Genomic DNA, 21,236 nt, shown 5'->3' with positions numbered 1-21,236 from the left:
GTCGTATGTAAAGGGACAATGGCGTATCTAAAGGACGATGTCGTATGTAAAGGGACGATGTCGTATGTAAAGGGACAATGTCGTATCTAAAGGGATGTCGTATCGACATCGTCCCTTTAGATTTAGATACAACATCGTCTCTCTGATACAACTACAACTGAGTGAATACATATGCCATGCCATGATCCTGACAGGAACAGAGGTGTCGTCATATCTGTGTGGAATTATTGTTTTTTTTTTTGTGAAGATTTCAGTTCATTTTGGAGGAGAGAGAGAGAGAGAGAGATTAACAGACAGCAGTGGTGAAGCAGAAGTAGACAGAGTGCCAAGTTGGCAGTCTTGGCAACGACCCCAAAGGAAGTGTTAGATTGTCCTTTGTGCTCCTGTAGGCTGGAGAGGAAAGCCCACCCCACCCTCTCTTTCTCCCCCCTCTCTCTCTCTGTCTCTCTGTCTCTCTCTCTCTCTCACACACACTACACACACACCGACACACACTCTCTGCACGCATGCACACAGTCACACTCACATGAACCTCTTCCTCTCGACTCTGCGGGCCTGGAAACATCCTGTTCTTTGGATCAGATGAAGAAGTGTGGCTTCACTTATTATTATACACACTGTACACACATACACACACACTGTACACACACACACACACACACATTTGTTCTGCACAAGTGTTAACGACGGATGAAGCCAGAAAACCATGAGGTGTTTGCTGGTCGTTGGTTGAAGGATAGTGCACTGCAAAAACTCAAAAATCTTACCAAGAATATTTGTCTTATTTCTAGTCAAAACAAATCTCATTATACTTAAAATAAGACCCAACACATTAAAAAGTAGCTTGTTTTTAGACACTTTTTACTTCTTTCAAGCAGATTTTCACTTGGAATAAGTAGAAAAATCTGATAGTGGAGCAAGTTTTATTTTTCCTTATTACAAGCACAAAAAACTTGCTTTCACTGGCAGATTTTTCTACTTATTTCAAGTGAATATTAGTTTGAAACAAGTGAAAATGATCTAAAACAAGTAGATTTTTAGGTGATGAGTCTTATTTTAAGTGGAAAAAGATTAGTTTTAAATAGAAATGAGACATTTTGACAAGAAATAAGACAAATATTCTTGGAAAGATTTTGAGTTTTTGCAGTGTGAGTGTAGCTGAAGCTGAGCCGTGGCCGGGCCGAGCTCCCTCAGAGCCGAAGAGCCGTCTCTCTCTCATCTTTTCTGGGGGAGAAAAAGCTTAAAATAGCCTGTGGTGTGTACAGAGGCAGCGCCACCATGAGACAATGCTCGGGTCAAAGATGAGCCAGTCTCTCCTCTTCCTTTTTCACTTGTGAAGTAAACATTTCACTGTGCGACACACACCCAAGCGCTTACTGAACTAACGCCCAGGCTGCATACAGTAGTAGAGCACAGGCTGGTGGAGCTTTTTATTTCTCTGCTTTTATTTTTACTTCTATGTGTTTTTTGTTTTAGTCTTTGAACATGTTTATAACACACGGTGGCCCGAGGACTCAGTTTAACAGAACAACACGTTCTTATTTTTATTTTATTTTTTTAGGTCAGAATGGTTTTTATTGCAGCTGCTTGTCACAGATTAGTCTGTGAGAAACACTTTTCAACAACAACATGATCTCTGGTTTTGATAAAGTGAAATGAAACCAGAACGACTGCAGAAAACACTCTGCTCTGACAAACACACTTTAGCTTTAGTTTTTAGCAGCGATAAAGACTAATTAGCATATTAGCAGTTCTGCAGCTAGTGACAAATTCACATTTTGACTCGATAATAGCCGATAATAGACGTTTTCTCTCAGCCTCATAGAAAAGTCATCAGAATTCAAAGATGAGCATCTATAAAGAATAATTTATAGCAATAGGTCCAGAGTTGAAATAAAAAGATCAGACTTTCTTGATCTTACATATGGGAAATTTACTTGTCAGCAGAAGTGTATATACAGTATATATATATATGTATGTATGTATGTATGTATACATATAACTTTATTTACAGACTCAAGGTCCAGATATTAAAAAGAGAAACAGACAAAAATCACACATACAAAATGATTAAAAGACATACAGCTGTTTGTTCCAGTATTTCCAAAAGATAGAGGAGTAAAAAACCAAAGCAAAGGTAAAAACAAGATATAAAAATTAAAATATAACATAAAATATATAAAATATAAAAAGACGTTCTATACAGTTTTGAAGAAACATCATAGTCTGGAAATCTGGTGCTAACAGTTAGCTGCACCTCCACTTCCCCAGTCATTACTAATGCAGTGTGTGTGTGTGTGTGTGTGTGTGTGTGTTGTCCCAGAGGAGCTGCATCATTATTTGAACCAGTGAAAAGCAGCAGTTTGATTATTTGGGTGATGAAGTGTTAAAACTATTGTTGATTGGCTCCATTTGCCGCCACAGCGTGAAAACCAAAACCCAGAGGAAGACGATGTCATCATAGATTATGTTCATATATTATCCTGTCGCTGTGTCGTTTACAGGTCGTAGTACATATGGAAATAATTTTATAAACTGCGTATCAGATTCATTCATAATAATAATAATAAACTCAGTTTTGGCTCGTTTGGGGAAACAAAACGAGGTGTCGACATCAGAACGGCTCCAGAATATTGTGTCATCGCTCAGAAAAAGAAAAAAAAAAACACTCATAAAAGTGTTAATACGGAAAATCCGTAAAAATCCACGTCTGTTTCTTGTTATTTACACTGATGGTGTCATTGGTTTCACTCTGCAGCATTTAAACGCAGCTCATCTCATATCGAGTCTTCTAATAAATAACAATTGTCATATCAACTGATAATTGATTCATGGAAACTAAAGGCTTCAAACTTTGAGGCTAAAGTGACTTTGTTTTCTTATTTACTGGTTTGTGATTCAATCTGTTGTTTGTGGTTTTTAAGTTTTTATTTTCTCTGCAACACTGAGATGAACTCCTTATTTCTAATTGACGGTTTTAAATAATGAATGAATGATGCGTTTAGGGGATGTGTGTAACTTTCTCTCTTTGTTTTCTTCATGTTCGCAGGATGGTTTACGCAGATTGTCAGGAAATGAATACATACTTGCAACAAAGCGTAAGTTAACGTAATGTTGTGTTGTTTTTATTAAAGGGACATTGTGTAACTTCTCCTGTTACAGTATCTATTCACGAAAATCGATTATTTTGTTCAAACGTACACTGATGCTGCATTCACCTGCAGTCGGGCAGACGTCCATCACTAACAAACCAGATGTCATTTTAGTCACAGAAGTCCAGAGAAAGCCGGTAAAACGTGGGTCAGGTAAACAATACGACATCGCCATGACAACGTATTGTCACGTGTATTGTTTTGCATTGTTTTCCGTCTGCCATCTGCCCAATTTCAGGTGAATGCAGCATGAAAAATACGATTGAGTTGCTTGTGATATACAACCACAACACTACACTGCAAAAACTCAAAATCTTTCCAAGAATATTTGTCTTATTTCTCGTCAAAATGTCTCATTTCTAGTGAAAACTAATCTCTTTCCACTTAAAATAAGACTCATCACCTAAAAATTTACTTGTTTTTAGATCATTTTCACTTGTTTCAAACAAAATTTCAATTGAAATAAGTAGAAAAATCTGCCAGTGAAAGCAAGTTTTTTGTGCTTGTAATAAGAAAGAAAGACTTGCTTTCACTGGCAGATTTTTCTACTTATTTCAAGTGAAAATATGCTTGAAAGAAGTAAAAAGTGTCTAAAAACAAGCTCTTATTTTAAGTATAATGAGATTAGTTTTGACTAGAAATAAGACAAATATTCTTGGTAAGAGTTTGAGTTTTTGCAGTGTAGATGGGAGGAATTCTTACACAATGTCCCTTTAATGTTGTTACTTAGGAGCTCTTTTGCCTCCTACCAGGCTGTTGCCTCTGATCATTTTGATGATGACTGTTGTTATTATTATTTATCTGCGTGTGTGTCCTGTCCGGTCAGAGCCTCACCACATCCCCAGTCAGCTGACGACGCCTCTGTCGCTGAACGACATCCCGCCTCGTATCGCCCAGACCATGGAGAACGAGGACTCGTGGGACTTTGACATCGTCAACTTGGAAGCTGCAACCATGAAGCGGTGAGGCAACAACAACACACAGCTGTAGGGACTGTGGCTAATTGTTTTTATTATTTTTGTAGAAGTGTTGAGGTGTTGTTGAGTGTTTGTGCTGCTGAATCCTCCCTCAGGCCTCTGACCTACTTGGGGATGAAGATCTTCTCCCGTTTCGGGGTCTGTGAGTACCTGAACTGCCCTGAAGCGACGCTACGCTCGTGGCTGCAGGTGATCGAAGCCAACTACCACGCCAGTAACTCCTACCACAACTCCTCGCACGCAGCCGACGTCCTGCACGCCACGGCCTACTTCCTCTGCAAGGAGAGGGTCAAGGTAAACCAGTGGTTATTGATGCTGTTTAGCATCAAAATAAAGGTGTGGGTCATTGATGAGCTGGTAGACGACACCCCATCATCTTTAAAGGGATACGCCAACATTTTTTTTCGTGTCTTGCCTCACTCCCGAGTCCATGACCAGCAGATAGACACCATCCTTTCAACTGTGCGTGCAGTAACGAGGGAGCACCGCTAATTAGCTTAGCTCAAACACTGGAAGTGTATGGGTAGTGTTAGCCTGCCTCCACCTAAAGTCATCAGAGAAACTCTTCAGCAACTCTAAAGGGAAACCGGCGGGCCGATCTTGGTCTCAGAGCTGACAAAACTCTCCGGTAAGGCATCTTGAGCGGTCAAATGCCGCTAACGGGACCAGATCGGTCAAAACGGAGGGTTCAAGCAAAGACGCTTTATTTTGGTTCAAGCTAGCTATATCGAGGGTAGGTTAGCTTCCTATTTCAAAGTAAAAGCACAAATTCTATCGTCATGGTTTTCTGTATGTAAAGGGCAACAGGTGTTTTATTTTGTGAAAGTAACCAGAAGTGCGTTGGTCACAACGGCTAGCTTGAGTAGCGCCAAATTCGTCCAAACAAAATTGTAAACAGCTGGTATTTAGACAAATTAACGACACACTGCTGATCTAAACGGCTACTTTCTCGCCTAAAAATGTTTGAAATGTCGATAAAGTGATATATTTACAGAGTTTAGAGCTAAAATGAAATCAGCTTCTGACTGCTGATTTCGGCTCGGGTAGGAGGCAGGCTAACACTACCCATACACTTCCAGTGTTTGAGCTAAGCTGATTACGGGCGATACGGCTCTATCTCCCTTGTTACTGCACGCACAGTGGAAAGGATGGTGTCTATCTGCTGGTCATGGACTCAGGAGTGAGGCAAGACACGAAAAAAAATGTTGGCGTATCCCTTTAAAATGTGGGCCACACTGTGAGGTGTAGGTGTAGGTGTTTGTAAGATAGAAGTTGTATCATTTATTGATCCAACTTGTGGGAAATTCACCTGCTATAGTACTGAAGCAGAGGAAGACACGAGGAGCAAAAGTTAGGAATAAAAATATAGAAACAAAAAACCACAAGATCTTCAATTTATTGACCATTTAGTACAAATCTTCAGTCAGAGCTGCAGCGTCGGCAGCTCGTAGATCCGACTCCAGAACCTGCATTGCAAAAACTCAAAACCATTTTTCTTATTTCTTGTCAAAATGTATAATTTCTAGTCAAAACTAATCTCTTTTTACTTAAAATAAGACTCATCACCTAAAAATTAACTTGTTTTTAGATCATTTTCACTTGTTTCAAACAAATTTTCACTTGAAATAAGTAGAAAAATCTGCCAGTGAAAGCAAGTTTTTTGTGCTTGTAATAAGAAAGAAAAACTTGCTCCACTATCAGATTTTTATTTCAAGTGAAAATCTGCTTGAAAGAAGTAAAAAAGTGTCTAAAAACAAGCTACTTTTTATGTGATGAGTCTTATTTTAAGTATAATGAGATTAGTTTTGACTAGAAATTACATTTTTGACTAGAAATGAGACAAATAGTCTTGGTAAGATTTTGAGTTTTTGCCGTGTGCAGCTCTTCCTCCTCCTCCTCCTCCTCGTCTGCTCTGAACTCACATTATCCTTGAGAGTCGAGGTTTTGCCCAAGTGTGTCAGTGGCTCAGCGGCGGTGGAGAGGGCGAGGGCGAGGGCGAGCACCGGCTAAGCTGATTAACCAAACTGTCTATTTCTGATCTGAGTGGAGGATCTTTCATTGGCTTAGCCGCTGAACTGTGAAGTTACATCACCAGCACCCAAGGTTAATGAATGAATCCCTGGAACTGCACAGACGAGAGAGACGACCGCAAATTCATGTGAAAATTAAGGAATTATTTCACTTATCTGTGTCCGCTCCTTCTTTTTTTTCTTCCTTCCTTCCTCTTTATTCACGCTTTTTAATTTTTCACACCCCTGAGACACATGACACAGGAAATGACCCAGAAACAAATGACCCTGCTTCCAAAAATTACAAGTAGTTGAGTGTGTGTGTGTGTGTGTTAATTTGATGATCAACCAGTTCTGCCACTGTTAAAGTCGGTTTTTAAGACTTAGAGCTGCAGATTTATCATCAAAATCCTATTTTTAATGTTCTATATCTTCACCAAAATGAAGATGTTTGTTCATATACAGCTCTGGTATAAAAAATAAGAGAGCACTTTCACAAATGTTTCTAAAAGCATCTCTACATGTATGACAGTCGTTCTTTTCTTTTCTTTTTTAAAACCAACTCAAACACAACTCATTCTCCTTAATGAGACTCTGATGAGGTCATCACCTGAACCACATCTGGTTTTATAGGAAGATTATAAAAACCACTGCTGGGATTAAACATTGACATTATCCCACAAAAACTCATTTATAAACTCTTCCTGAGTTCAAATATTCTTGCTGTGTTGTTTAGGAATAAATATGAACATGTTTTCTTTGCATTATTATTATTATTCAAGGTCTGAAAAGACTTGATATTATTTGTTATTTAGACTAGTTTAGTCATTTTCAGCCAATAAAAGCTCTAAATGACAATATTTTTATTTCAGTTTTGGGAGAAATGTTGTCGGTAGTTGATAGAATAAAACAAAAACAAAGAATAATTTAATTTAACTCACTCACACACACTGCAAAAACTAAAATATCTTGCCAAGGTATATTTGTCTTATGTCTAGTCAAGACAAATCTCATTATACTTAAAATAAGACTCATCACATAAAAAGTAGCTTGTTTTTAGACACTTTTTACTTCTTTCAAGCAGATTTTCACTTGAAATAATCTGATAGTGGAGCAAATTTTTCTTTCTTATTACAAACAAAAAAAACTTGCTTTCACTGGCAGATTTTTCTACTTATTTCAAGTGAAAATTAGTTTGAAACAAGTGAAAATGATCTAAAACAAGTAAATTTTTAGGTGATGAGTCTTATTTTAAGAGTAAAGAGATTAGTTTTGACTAGAAATTAGACATTTTGACAAGAAATAAGACAAATACGTTTTTACAGTGCATACCTATAAATAGTAAACTGATCATTTTGGGAGCGGTCTCTTAATTTTTTTCCAGAGTTGTATTTTCGTATCTTGTGTCTTTATAACAACAATGAGTTCCTTGTTGTCGTAGACTGAACTCACGTCACGATAGTTTGATCTGACATGTTTAGAAAACACGGTGGAGAGTTAAACCTTATAAACCCTGAGGTCGTACTACTAATCCAGACTTTTCTCTCCTTTTAATGCGGCACAACGATCTGTTTTCTCTCCACAACAGCAAAGTCTGGATCCCATCGACGAGGTGGCCGCGCTGATCGCCGCCACCGTGCACGACGTGGATCACCCGGGCCGCACCAACAGCTTCCTGTGCAACGCGGGCAGCGAGCTGGCCATCCTCTACAACGACACGGCCGTGCTGGAGAGCCACCACGCCGCGCTGGCCTTCCAGATCACCACCAGGGACGACAAGTGCAACATCTTCAAGAACATTGAAAGGTGCGAGAGAGAGCCATCATGTAAAAATAATAATATAGAATAAGAATAATAATAATAAACTTGTCACATCTCTGCAAAGATCAGAACTAGTATGATTTACCTCAGAATATAATTAGTACACTGCAAAAACTCAAGAATATTTATCTTATTTCTTGTCAAAATATCTCATTTCTACTCAAAACTAATCTCTTTCCACTTAAAATAAGACTCATCACCTAAAAATTGACTTGTTTTTAGATCATTTTCACTTGTTTCAAACAAATTTTCACTTGAAATCAGTAGAAAAATCTGCCAGTGAAAGCAAGTTTTTTTGTGTTTGTAATAAGAAAGAAAAACTTGCTCCACTGTCAGATTTTTCTACTTATTTCAAGTGAAAATCTGCTTGAAAGAAGTAAAAAGTGTCTAAAAACAAGCTACTTTTTATGCGATATGTCTTATTTTAAGTATAATGAGATTTGTTATGACTCGAAATGAGACAAATATTCTTGGTAAGATATTTGAGTTTTTGCAGTGTATATTTCCTCCTGTCATTTATTCCTATTTAAGTAGCTGTTGTGATTATGTAGTTGATTGGACCAACTAATAATCATCATTTTTTAAATTATTGATTAATGAAAATGGTTTTAAAATGTCTGTTACAATTTTCCAAGAGTCTAATGTGATTCAAATGGACTTCCACTTCCACTAATTGATTAATTGATGAATGGACCAATCACTGCTGCTGCAGAGAGAGAGAGAAACTTTATTTTTATTGTGTATTTCTATGCAATGAAAGAGCTTTGGCATCAACACACAACTTACATAGAGGGAGGATATAGTCAGTGTTCTCTTAATCAAAACAATATTCACAGTGATGATGATGTGCGACCCGACCCAAGTGGTTTCAGTCCTAAACTTAGTGTCGTTTAGCGTATCAGTTGTTCGCTCCACAACGAGGAGGTTTTAAAGTCCCAGTGTGTAACTTATTTGGCTTTTTATTATCAAAAATCAAACATGTCTTTCATAAATCCGTATTTCATTGAAGGTGAATCACAGCTGCATACAAATGAAAGCTTTCTGGTTCCTTAGAATGAGTTGTTACAAGTCGTTACAAATACATAAGTGGGCGACGCACCGAACCGAGGCGGCCATGTTGCATCGTGACCGTAGGTAACCACGGAAACTGAGCGGAGCTGTGGGCTCGGCCTGTTAAAACTGTCACCACTGTGTAGTGTGAGGAAGGACGGAGGCACCGGTGTTGCATTCAGGTGCAGTCAGGCAGACGGCCGTCGGCAAACCAACCGGATGTCATTTTACTCCGGTAAAACAATACCACATCACCATGACAACATGTTGTCACGCCTGTATTGTTTTGCCTCGTGCTGGCGGACCACTTGTTTACATAGACACTTGTTTATCCTGTTACATGCAGCGTCTGTTGTCTGTCTGACGTCTGCCCCATTTCACCTGAATGCAACATCAAGAATACGTTCAGTACCGCACCGCTACACTGCAAAAACTCAAAATCTTACCAAGAATATTTGTCTCATTTCCAGTCAAAAATGTCATTTCTAGTCAAAACAAATCTCATTATACTTAAAATAAGACTCATCACATAAAAAGTAGCTTGTTTTTAGACACTTTTTACTTCTTTCAATCATATTTTCACTTGAAATAAGTAGAAAAATCTGATAGTGGAGCAAGTTTTTCTTTCTTATTACAAGCACAGAAAACCTGCTTTCACTGGCAGATTTTTCTACTTATTTCAAGTGAAAATTTGTTTGAAACAAGTGAAAATGATCTAAAAACAAGTTAATTTTTAGGTGATGAGTCTTATTTTAAGTAAAAAGAGATTCGTTTTGACTAGAAATGAGACATTTTAACAAGAAATAAGACAAATGGTTTTGAGTTTTTGCAGTGTAGATGGGGGGGAATTCTTTAAAGTTCAGAAACCGTAATGTTTCATCCTCATCTGTGAATTTTTCCAATTTGACGTATTAAATCGGTTCTAAAAATAGATTGTGATGCAGAATACAGGAGGAGCATCACCTGAAGTAGCGTAGCGTAGCGTAGGGTGGAGGTGGTTGAGCTAAGACAGTGTGTGTGTGTGTGTGTGTACATGTGTGTGTGCGTGCTATACAGAAAACAATAGTGTGTGTGTGTTTGTTGACAGCAGCAGCAGGGTCGTAATGTGATTTGAGTCCCGGAGCAGAATAGCTCACATGTGCTGGTTTCCCTCAGAGGGGGAAGGTGAACAAAGCCTCCATTCATCGGCACTGTCACTGCAGCCGGAGCAGCAAAACTGTTCACACGGGTTCCTCTGCTGTTTACCACACTGAGTCTCTCTCTCTCTGTCTGTCTGTCTGTCTGTCTGTCCCTCTGTCTGTCTGTCCCTCTGTCTGTCTGTCTGTCTGTCTGTCTGTCTGTCTGTCTGTCCCTCTGTCTGTCTGCAGGAACGAGTACCGAACACTACGACAGGCCATCATCGACATGGTCCTGGCCACCGAGATGACCAAACACTTTGAACACGTCAACAAATTTGTGAACAGCATCAACAAGCCGCTGGCCGCGCTGGAGGAGAACGGGGTGAGGTCATTAAAACCAGAGATGAAATGAAATCACACTCTGACACGTGTTGGTGCTTCATATACCTGCATAGAAATACAGCCCAGAATGATCCGTTTCTCTGGTTTTTACTATTTATAGGTATATGCACTGCAAAAACTCAAAATCTTTCCAAGAATATTTGTCTCATTTCTTCTCAAAATGTGTAATTTCTGGTCAAAACTAATCTCTTTCCACTTAGAATAAGACCCATCACCTGAAAATGAACTTGTTTTTAGATCATTTTCACTTGTTTCAAACAAATTTTCACTTGAAATAAGTAGAAAAATCTGATAGTGGAGCAAATTTTTCTACTTATACTTACTACTTCAAGTGAAAATTAGTTTGAAACAAGTGAAAATTATCTAAAACAAGTTAATTTGTAGGTGATGGTTCTTATTTTAAGTGGAAAGAGATTAGTTTTGACTAGAAATGAGACATTTTGACAAGAAATAAGACAAATATTCTTGGAAAGATTTTGAGTTTTTACAGTGCACATTTAAACATACATCCACAATCACAACACGAAAAAGACAAGACGAGTCAACAAAAACTTACATTAAATCTGCACAACCGGATTGTCATACATCCAAGAACGTATGTAAGATACTCCAATGTACAGTGGTTATGAAATAAAATAAAATGGTAAAACAAATGAAGATGACAACAGGAAACCCTACACTGCAAAAACTCAAAATCTTTCCAAGAATATTTGTCATATTTCCTGTCAAAATGTCTAAATTTTAGTCAAAATGAATCTCTTTCCACTTAAATGAAATGAAAGCAAGTTTTTTGTGCTTGTAATAAGAAAGAAAAACTTGCTCCACTATCAGATTTTTCTACTTATTTCAAGTGAAGATCTAAAAAGTGTCTAGAAACAAGCTACTTTTTATGTGATGAGTCTTACTTTAAGTAGAATGAGATTTGTTTTGACTAGAAATGGGACAAATATACTTGGTAAGATTTTGAGTTTTTGCAGTGTGTGTTAGAGTAAAATAAAATTAAAAAGTGTTTGTTTTATTCTATCAAATACTGACAACATTTCTCCCAAAACTGAAATAAAAATATTGTCATTTAGAGCTTTTATTGGCTGAAAATGACTAAACTAGTCTAAATAACAAGAAATATCAAGTCTTTTCAGACCTTCAATAATAATAATGCAAAGAAAACATGTTCAGGTGTATTCCTAAACAACACAGCAATAATATTTTAACTCGGGAAGAGTTTATAAAGTTTATAAAGTTTTTGTGGGATAATGTCAATGTTTAATCCCAACAGAGGTTTTTATAATCTTCCTATAAAACCAGATGTGGTTCAGGTGATGACCTCATCAGTGTCTCATTAAGTAGAATGAGTTGTGTTTGTGTTGGTGTTTAAAAAAGAAAAGAAAAGAATGACTGTCATACATGTAGAGATGCTTTTAAGAAACATTTGTGAAAGTGCTCTCTTATTTTTTTCCAGAGCTGCAGTTTTTAGTCTTTTTTTAGCCTCTTTTTTTTCCTAAATAGATCAATGTTGAGTCGGAGCAGGAAGGACACACACAGAGACTTTATATAAACACAACTGTTGTGATCTCATTCTGTCACACGCCGTCAATGAATCGTTGCAAAGTCCCACAGTTTCTCCAGCAACAATATGTTCACTGCAAAAACTCAAATATCTTACCAAGAATATTTGTCTTAGTCAAAACTAATCTAATTCTACTTAAAAAATAAGACTCATCACATAAAAAGTAGCTTGTTTTTAGACACTTTTTACTTCTTTCAAGCAGATTTTCACTTGAAATAAGTAGAAAAATCTGATAGTGGAGCAAGTTTTTCATCCTTATTACAAGCGCAAAAGACTTCACTTCACTTTCACTGGCAGATTTTTATACTTCCTTATATTTCAAGTGAAAATTAGTTTGAAATTAGTGAAAAATATCTAAAAACATGTTATTTTATGTGGAAAGAGTTTAGTTTTGAGTAGAAATGACACATTTTGACAAGAAGAAGAAAGATAGAAAGAAAGATTTTGAGTTTTTGCAGTGTAGCGGAGAACACTTTAGACTGAACTTAGTTTTAAAGCCACTCGAAATTTTAGCGGAAGGCAAAGTTCAGTTGGTTTGACTCATGTACGTTGCTCCCACACTCACAAAATCACCGGAGTCAGTTTCGTGCTTTTGTGGGTTTTATTTTGACGTTCCATTAGTACACATCCAGTCTTCTATTGGCTTTACAACGGTCAGATGAAGCTTCCAACTGCAACATCCGTCAGTAAAAAGCAGTCATAACACAACAAATACTTAAAGGACAATTCCGGGCAAATTCAACTCAGGCTGTATGTTCCTAACATTTTAGGTCTAAAAGAAGGAATCTGAAGATTTTCAGTTTAATTGCTCCTGTTTTGCGGTAGTTGTGTCTGTCCCCGCATCGCCACGGCAGCAATGAATGGGAGCGGATTGAAGTTCCGCTGCTTAGGCTGTTTCCATCCCTCAAAGCCACAGACAGCGTCAGATGGAGACTCAAACATGCACCCAGAAGTTTATTTACTTCAAGCAAGCCGACATGTTTGCGAGACTTTGAATTAGATCTAGTTTTATAGAGTCGGGACCCAAGTTGACGCTCGCTGTGTTCAGGTGCAGTCGGAAGCTCCCGTTTGTGTCATAAACACAGGAACATCAACTCTTGACTTGCTTGAAGTAAATAAACTTCTGGGTGCATATTTGAGTCGCCATCTGACGCTGTCTGTGGCTTTGAGGGATGGAAACAGCCTACACTGTAAAAAATCAAAATCTTTCCAAGAATATTTGTCTTATTTCTAGTTAAAATGTCTCAATTTTAATCCAAACTAATTTCTTTCCATTTAAATTAAGACTCATCACCTAAAAATGAACTTGTTTTTAGATCATTTTCACTTGTTTCAAACTAATTTTCAATTGAAATAAGTAGAAAAATCTGCCAGTGAAAGCAGTTTTTTTGTGTTTATAATAATAAAGAAAAACTTGCTCCACTATCAGATTTTTCTACTTATTTCAAGTGAAAATCTGCTTGAAAGAAGTAAAAAGTGTCTAAAAAACAAGCTACTTTTTAATGTGATAAGTCTTAGTATATTTAGTATAATTAGATTAGTTTTGACTAGAAATTACATTTTAACTAGCCATAAGACAAATATTCTTGGTAAGATTTTGAGTTTTTTGCAGTGTAAGCAGCTGAACTTGGGACAAGACACAACTACCGCAAAACAGGAGCAATTAAACTGAAAATCTTCAGATTCCTTCTTTTAGACCTAAAGTGTTAGAAAAATACATGCAGCCCCTAAGTTGAATTTGCCCCAGAATTGTCCTTTAACTGTAAAACACACCACAAACTAGGCTACAATAAAGATTTCAACTCTCTTCACAACAATATTGGCTCCTACAATGATGATGATGATGATGTTTGTGGGGAGAGAATTTTACAACTCGGTAACATCTTTCTCGTCTACGTGAGGAATTCTCCACGCGGACATTTAAAAGTCCTGCTGCCTTTTAAAGTCAGACGGCCGAATCTGAACACATGCAGTCACTGAGATCAGTCAAACGCTGCGTTTTTAAGTGTTTCCTCCCATAAATTGTCATCAGGGTTAATTGAGTTAATGGAAGAGGTTGCGGTGCTTTGTGAGGAGCTCTTTGTGTCGCGTCTACGCCGTCGTCGGACCAGGAGGGTTTTTAGAACCAAACAGAGACCTCACTCATCTTGGCACGGAAAAAAATAGCCCCTCTGTACTTCTGCTTAACATAATTCAATCTTGAAACATGCAAGTAGCTGCACATCATGTGACTGTATGACGCATGCTGCTGCTCCTTACTGTAGCATGTGTAAGTGCTGCTGCTGCCGGTGGCGCACGTTATGTTATCTCCCCTCCCCATCCGTTTATGCACAGACACAGTTAGTTAGCTGGTTATTTTTGAAGTTGTTCAGCTGATGTTTTTTTTTTTTTAGGTATTTGGTTATTATCTGTGTACTGTAAATGATTTTTAAGGGTTTTGTTGTTTTATATCCATCATTTTAATTGTTATATAAATTTCTTTCTTTTTTTTCTTTTTTTCAATAGATACATATACTATTCCTTCAGCACCTTTAACCCTCTATGGTACCATGTTGCCCTCAGGCAACATACCACTTTTTGGCCTGTCAAATCTCCACAATTCATCCCATTTACAGTAATGCTGTAATACTTTAAAAAAGAGAGGAGACCTTAGAGAACCAATAACAATGCTTTAATTTACTGTATCACATGACTTTCAAGAAGCCACTGAAACCCTTTTTGCAGACTTTTTCAAAGGAAACAGGTTTGCCATTTTGCTCCACTAAAACGGTCTGAAAACATACAGTAACTTCCTTGCCCTTTTTCATCTGGAAAAAAAAATATTTACACTAATAGATTAGTAAAGTTTAATTTTTAATAGTTCCATGCAATTTATTTACTTATTAAATATGGAAACTTGTTAAAATGCACCTGTTGCCCGAAAGCAACAACGTACCATTATAGAAAATTGCAGTGTTGCCTTGAGGCGACAGTGGACCATTATGGAATCAACATTGCATTATGAGACTATGGTAGTGTGTGTTTAGGTGTAAATATAATGTTCAAAAACATATAATTAGTGTGACTGCTGAAGCAGTCACACTATTGTTCTTCTGTTTGGCCATTTTCTTCCGCCTTTTTACGGTCTTCTTCTAGTCCTTCATACTTTGTGCTATTTCAACAATTCATATATCAAAACGTGCAGCTTTTTTTGAACTTTATCGGCATTACTTTTCTCTTTTTAACTATTTATACTTTTTCAAATATTTAACTTTTTCACAAAAAATCTCACATTCATCAAAGTCTCAACCTCTCTTCTTCACAACTCCACTGTAGTGTAGGGGGTAGGGTAACTGCCTGCCAACCCTAAGGTCACTGGTTCGAATCCAAAGGAAGACCTCTTGTTATGTTATGTTGAATTCTGCTCTCCTCCCCCGCCTTCAATTGGTTACAGGTGTTTGTTATCTCCTTGATTACTCATACCAGTTTGCAGCACATCATCACATTACAATGAATGACAAGAGTCTTGAAAGCAGTGTGCTCTCTGTAGCCGAGTGGCAGAGTAAAGGTTTAGTGATCATATGGTCATGGGTTCGATTCCTGCCTCAGTCATTTCACATCATTGCTTGACTTTTGATTCCAATTATTCAGCTGTCATTGGACAGTCTTTGATTCCTCATAGTATAAAGCTCATTGTAACTCAGGTTCTCTGTGGCCATATGGTTAGTGTGTTAGGTGTTGTGCTATTTCAACAATTCATATATCAAAACGTGCAGCTTTTTTTGAACTTTATCGGCGTTACTTTTCTCTTTTTAACTATTTATACTTTTTAAAATATTTAACTTTTTCTGCAAATTAAACTCTAGACAAATTATTTTCTCCAGTTTTGTAGCCATACTTGTCTTCTGGCTAAAATTCTGGTCAAAAATGCAAAGAGACTTAGATAATAATTTAAAATATTTTTTAAATGCAGCCAGGGAGCTCTCTGCTCTCATTCAGCCCAATGCTGAGAATTCTCCACAACTCTGTCTGTAGTCCAGTTGGTTACAGGTGTTTGTTAAGAGACGCATTAATTGCTTCTGCCACCGTTTGCAGCACATCATCACATTACAATGGCAACATGCTTATGTCTGTGCTCTCTGTGGCGAAGTGGCAGAGTAAAGGTTTATTGATCATGAGGTCATGGGTTTGATTCCTTACTTTTTTTTTTAAGCAGAAGCCAGTGATCCTCTTATCAAAGGTTTTCTTTACCCCTCACATACTGTCTCTGTCTGTAGCCTAGTGGTTAGCTTGCTGGTCTGGAGACCTGAAGGTTGCTGGTTCAATTCTTGCCTCAACAACAATTATAGTGAATTATTTTCCCAGTCGTCCTCTGTTGACTTCTGATAACTTGCTTCATGTTGAAACTGCTGCTCTCAGCCTGAAATTCACAGAAATTTTCATTCTAAGTCATTCAAGCTTGACTCTCAAGCTTTCTTGATGTTGACAGTGTGCAGATCATTAACAGACAACAGTCTCTGCAACTGTGTGTGCACCGTGGCCTAGAGGCAGAGTGGAAGTCTAATGACCATGAGGTTGTGGGTTTGATTCTGACTTTGGTCAAACATTTGTATGGTGATCACTGCTTGCATTTGCTAATTCTGCAACAGTGTTCAGTTGCTGTCAGCAGTCACACCATTTCCATTCTTGGAAATGCTTTTTCTAGTTCATCATAATTTTGTTTTTTATCCTTAATAAATGTGATTTTGGATGCAGTAAAGTAAACGTCAGGCTATTATGATGATGATGAGGAAGATGAGAATGAGAATGTGGATGATGATGAGGCCAGTGGAGGTGAAAGTCTACAGAGACTGGTGTTTCTAATACAGTAGATGATGAACCATAATGGTACAATGTTGCCTACAGGCAAAAAATCCCAAAAACTTCCAAAAATAAAATTTAAAAAAAAATTTCTTTAGATTATGTTTATTTAGTCTATTTTGGGACATAAAAACACTCCAAACATTTTTTCCCCCACTGGCATCATAATGCAGCGTACCATAGAGGGTTAAATTGATGCTGATGGTGGAGTCCACAGATACAAAAGGTGTCATTTAGACCCAGAGACTGTGGCAATACTGAGGCAAGATGCAATATAGGAGAAAGTGCAATAATTATTTATTACAATAATTATTTATTACTTTGTATGAACTATGAACTTAGTCGTACTGTCTGTAAGTGATCTCTGTTGGTTGTGTGTGTGAGTATGTGAAATGGTGTATGGTTATAAAATCTGTATGTATGCAGGATGTACAGCATTGATTGTCCCAAGACAATTTTCCCTCCGGGGACATTAAAGTTTATTTGGATTGATTGATTGATGTGTGTGTGTTTGTGTGTCTTTGTGCTAATGTTTGCGCTGTGTGTGTATTTTTGTTTTTGTTTTTCAGGGAAACAGTGATGAGGAGTCGGTGAAAGGCGTCTTGACGTCGCCGGAGAACCGCATCCTGGTCAAGCGGATGCTGATTAAATGTGCAGACATCTCCAACCCCTGCAGGCCGCTGGAGCTCTGCATCGAGTGGGCCGGACGCATCTCCGAGGAGTATTTTGCACAGGTGAAGAAAGAGAAAGAGAAAGACGACAAAATGATCTGGTAGTTGATGTTTTAAAGGAGAATTCCGGTCATTTTTGACCCCTAAATCATTGTCCTGATGGTCACCCAGTGTTGGTTGGAGCAAAAAACGCGACTAAAATTGATGCAGGCAAACTGGAGTTACACCATGCACTGCAAAAACTCAAAATCTTTCCAAGAATATTTGTCTTCTTTCTTGTCAAAATTTCTCAATTTTAGTCGGGTAGCCATGGTGTAACTCTGGTTTGCCTGCATCAATTTTAGTCCCATGTTTTTTGCTCCCCTCAACACTGGGTGACCATCAGGACAACGATTTAGGGGTCAAAAATGACCGGAATTCTCCTTTAATGTATTTATTGTAGCTGACACTCATCTTTCTCACTGATACAGACGGACGAGGAGAAGAGACAAGGCCTGCCCGTGGTCATGCCTGTGTTTGACAGAAACACGTGTAGCATCCCAAAGTCCCAGATTTCCTTCATAGACTACTTCATCACGGACATGTTCGATGCCTGGGATGGTAAGACTCTCAGAGAGGGAGAGACGTCGCACAACGTAAACAAACACAACTCAAACACAAGATGGATAACTACTTCTTACTATATGTGACATGTGTAACGTCTGAGATCATCAGAAGAAACGATCAGATGTCCTCGACGTGGTTTAGTTTAATGCACGTGTCAAATCAGCAGCTGAATGGTTTTGTGCTTTTCTAACTTTTTACAAATCTCATTCTACTAAACTTAAAATAAGACTCATCACATTAAAAAGTAGCTTGTTTTTAGACACGTTTTACTTCTTTCAAGCAGATTTTCACTTGAAATAAGTCAGTGTTGTTTTCGTTAACGATGACGATGACGAAATATTTTCGTTGACGCACCTTTTTTTCATGACGATAACGAGACGGTGACGAGATAAACATGGCTCTCTGATGACGAAAACATGACGAGACGTGTGTGAGTTTTCGTTGACGAGACGAGAACAGACGTAAATGTTAGTGGTAGGGCTGTGATCGCCTCTAAATTCCATATTATGGATTGTCATTAGGCTACTCTAAGCTTCACATGATTTAGCAACGGCTCCGTCAACAACAGAACGACGCTGCTGAGACGAGCCGCGGTGCGCCGCCGCCCGGTGCTTGTGATCAGAGCGGCAGAGAGCAGCAGGCAGTGATCAGCTGCTCCGGTGACCGCGGTGCAGCGGCTCCGCGGCGCTGGTGGTCAGACGTTCAAAATGCACGACATTTCAGCTTATTGTGCGTATAACCTGTCAATTAAAAATCAACAAGTATCTGCAACGCTGCTGCATCCCATCCTTGTGTGGTCACGCCACCACCTGACATGCAGCGCACATTCTGCTCAACACACCTGCCGTCACTCGACCAGAAGCTATATGGACGCATTTTAAATATAATCCAGCAGAAAAAAAACTGAATGCACCAGGCTACTGTTACCACTATCTGTGTGTAGGCTGATGCATAATCCTTAGACCATAAGCCATTGGGTGGAAACATTATGTGTAAACCATTCCTTTATTGAATTAATTTGTTAAAAGACTTTTTTTTTTTTTTTTTTACTGAAACTGACTAAAACTAGACGAAAACCTTGTTGAGTTTTCGTCGACTAAAACTAGACTAAAACTATCACATATAGAAATGACTAAAATTGACTAAAACTAATAAGTATTTTCGTCAAAAAGACTAAGACTAAGACTAAATCTAAAATGCCTGCCAAAAACAACACTGAAATAAGTAGAAAAATCTGACAGTGGATCAAGTTTTTCTTTCTTATTACAAGCACAAAAAACTTGCTTTCACTGGCAGATTTTTCTACTTATTTCAAGTGAAAATTAGTTTGAAACAAATGAAAATTATCTCAAAAATAGTTCATTTTTAGGTGATGAGTCTTATTTTAAGAGAAAAGAGATTAGTTTTGAATAGAAATGAGACATTATGACAAGAAATACGACAAATATTCTTGGAAAACACAACTCATACACAAGATGGATAACTACTTCTTACTATATGTGACATGTGTAACATCTGAGATCATCAGAAGAAACGATCAGATGTCCTCGACGTGGTTTAGTTTAATGCACGTGTCAAATCAGCAGCTGAATGGTTTTGTACTTTTCTAACTTTTTACACATCGTGACCTTATGAAGCCGACGGCGACGTGGCCGAGTCACATGATGAGACACAGTTTCTCTGTCAGTGTCATTATGAAATGAATTGTTTCCACTATCAGTCACATTCATGAAGTCACAGATAAATGAACCCACTGGTCTTATTATATACAGACAGATGATCCAAGGAGGAGTCGGATATCAGATCGGTACTCGTTAATAATCAGCTTCAGCAGCTTCGTTTTAAAGAGGAACTCGGCCCGTTGCAAGCTGTTTTTAGAACGGCGGAGCAGAGCCGTGAGCTGCTCAGAGCTACACTACGGAGGCTCATGGGATTTCTTGGTTTCCCTCATCAAACTCATCAAATACACAATCCAACAACTCCACAACGCTCTGGTGGACAAGTTGTGACCTGCACATTCACCACGCTATGAGATAATAACACAACGTTACCAGACAGAGTTGTTTTAGAGGGAAATTCATGCAAAACCGCTGATGCACGTTGCCTTCAGGAACAGTTTTTCATCAACAGTCTCTGTATTTCCCTCTAAAACAACTCTGTGTGGTAACGTTGTGTTATTATCTCATAGCGTGGTGAATGTGCAGCTCACAACTTGTCCACCAGAGCGTTGTGGAGTTGTTGGATTGTGTATTTGATGAGTTTGATGAGGGAAACCAAGAAATCCCATAATGAGCCTCCGTAGCGTAGCTCTGAGCAGCTCACGGCTCTGCTCCGCCGTTCTAAAAACAGCTTGCACCGACAATTAAAGGTACAACTGCTATGACTATAGGGATTATGGCAACGGGCCAATTTGACAAATGTTGAACTATCCCTTTAAGGATCAGAAGCAGCAGGTTTTAAACTGTCTCATGTTTCTCCTCTCCAGCGTTTGCAGACCTCCCCAACCTCATGCAGCACTTGGACAACAACTTCAAGTACTGGAAAGGCCTGGACGAGAGGAAGCTGCACAGCCTGCGACCGCCGCCGGAGTAAAGAAGCCGCCGCCGCTGCCGCTGCCGCGTTCGGCCCCGGGGGGGGGGGGGCAACCAGACCAGACCAGACCAGACGTCCTCTGTCTCTCCTGCTGGGATGTCCCTCTCCCTGCTCAGCTCAGCTCAGCTCCGCCCAGCCGGCCAATCACGCCACGGCCAACCTCGCCTTCACTCTCCTGCTTCTGTAGCAACGCCGAGCCAAGCAGCGTCCGTCACCACAGAAGGAACTTTACTGACGGGGTTAACTAGCTGCAGCAGAAACACTTGGTGGCTCCACAGCCCCCACCAACCCCCCCTCTGCACTGCAAAAACTCAAAATCTTACCAAGAATATTTGTCTTATTTCTGGTCAAAAGGTCATTTCTAGTCAAAACAAATCTCATTCTACTTAAAATAAGACTCATCACATTTTTGAAGCAGATTTTCACTTGAAA

General features: G+C 38.6%; 1 protein-coding gene across 1 annotated transcript in view; it reads left to right on the top strand.

Moving 5' to 3' along the window:
* pde8a (phosphodiesterase 8A) overlaps positions 1-20,828 on the top strand; it is an 85,718-nt gene extending 64,890 nt beyond the window's left edge. Inside the window, exons 15-22 of the mRNA XM_085804811.1 lie at positions 3,050-3,098; positions 3,979-4,114; positions 4,225-4,423; positions 7,727-7,944; positions 10,377-10,509; positions 17,505-17,669; positions 18,077-18,206; positions 20,698-20,828. Coding sequence (XP_085660937.1) covers positions 3,050-3,098; positions 3,979-4,114; positions 4,225-4,423; positions 7,727-7,944; positions 10,377-10,509; positions 17,505-17,669; positions 18,077-18,206; positions 20,698-20,804 — 1,137 coding nt within the window. The 3' untranslated portion in view covers positions 20,805-20,828. The remainder of the gene's footprint in view (positions 1-3,049; positions 3,099-3,978; positions 4,115-4,224; positions 4,424-7,726; positions 7,945-10,376; positions 10,510-17,504; positions 17,670-18,076; positions 18,207-20,697) is intronic.
* Positions 20,829-21,236: the final 408 nt, after the last annotated feature.

The sequence above is a fragment of the Trachurus japonicus genome, chromosome 3 (assembly GCF_045865225.1).
Source record: "Trachurus japonicus isolate A0001 chromosome 3, Traja_1.0".
NCBI classification, from domain to species: domain Eukaryota; kingdom Metazoa; phylum Chordata; class Actinopteri; order Carangiformes; family Carangidae; genus Trachurus; species Trachurus japonicus.
The sequence above is the reverse complement of the archived record's forward strand: the minus strand, read 5'-3'. Positions and strand labels throughout refer to the sequence as shown.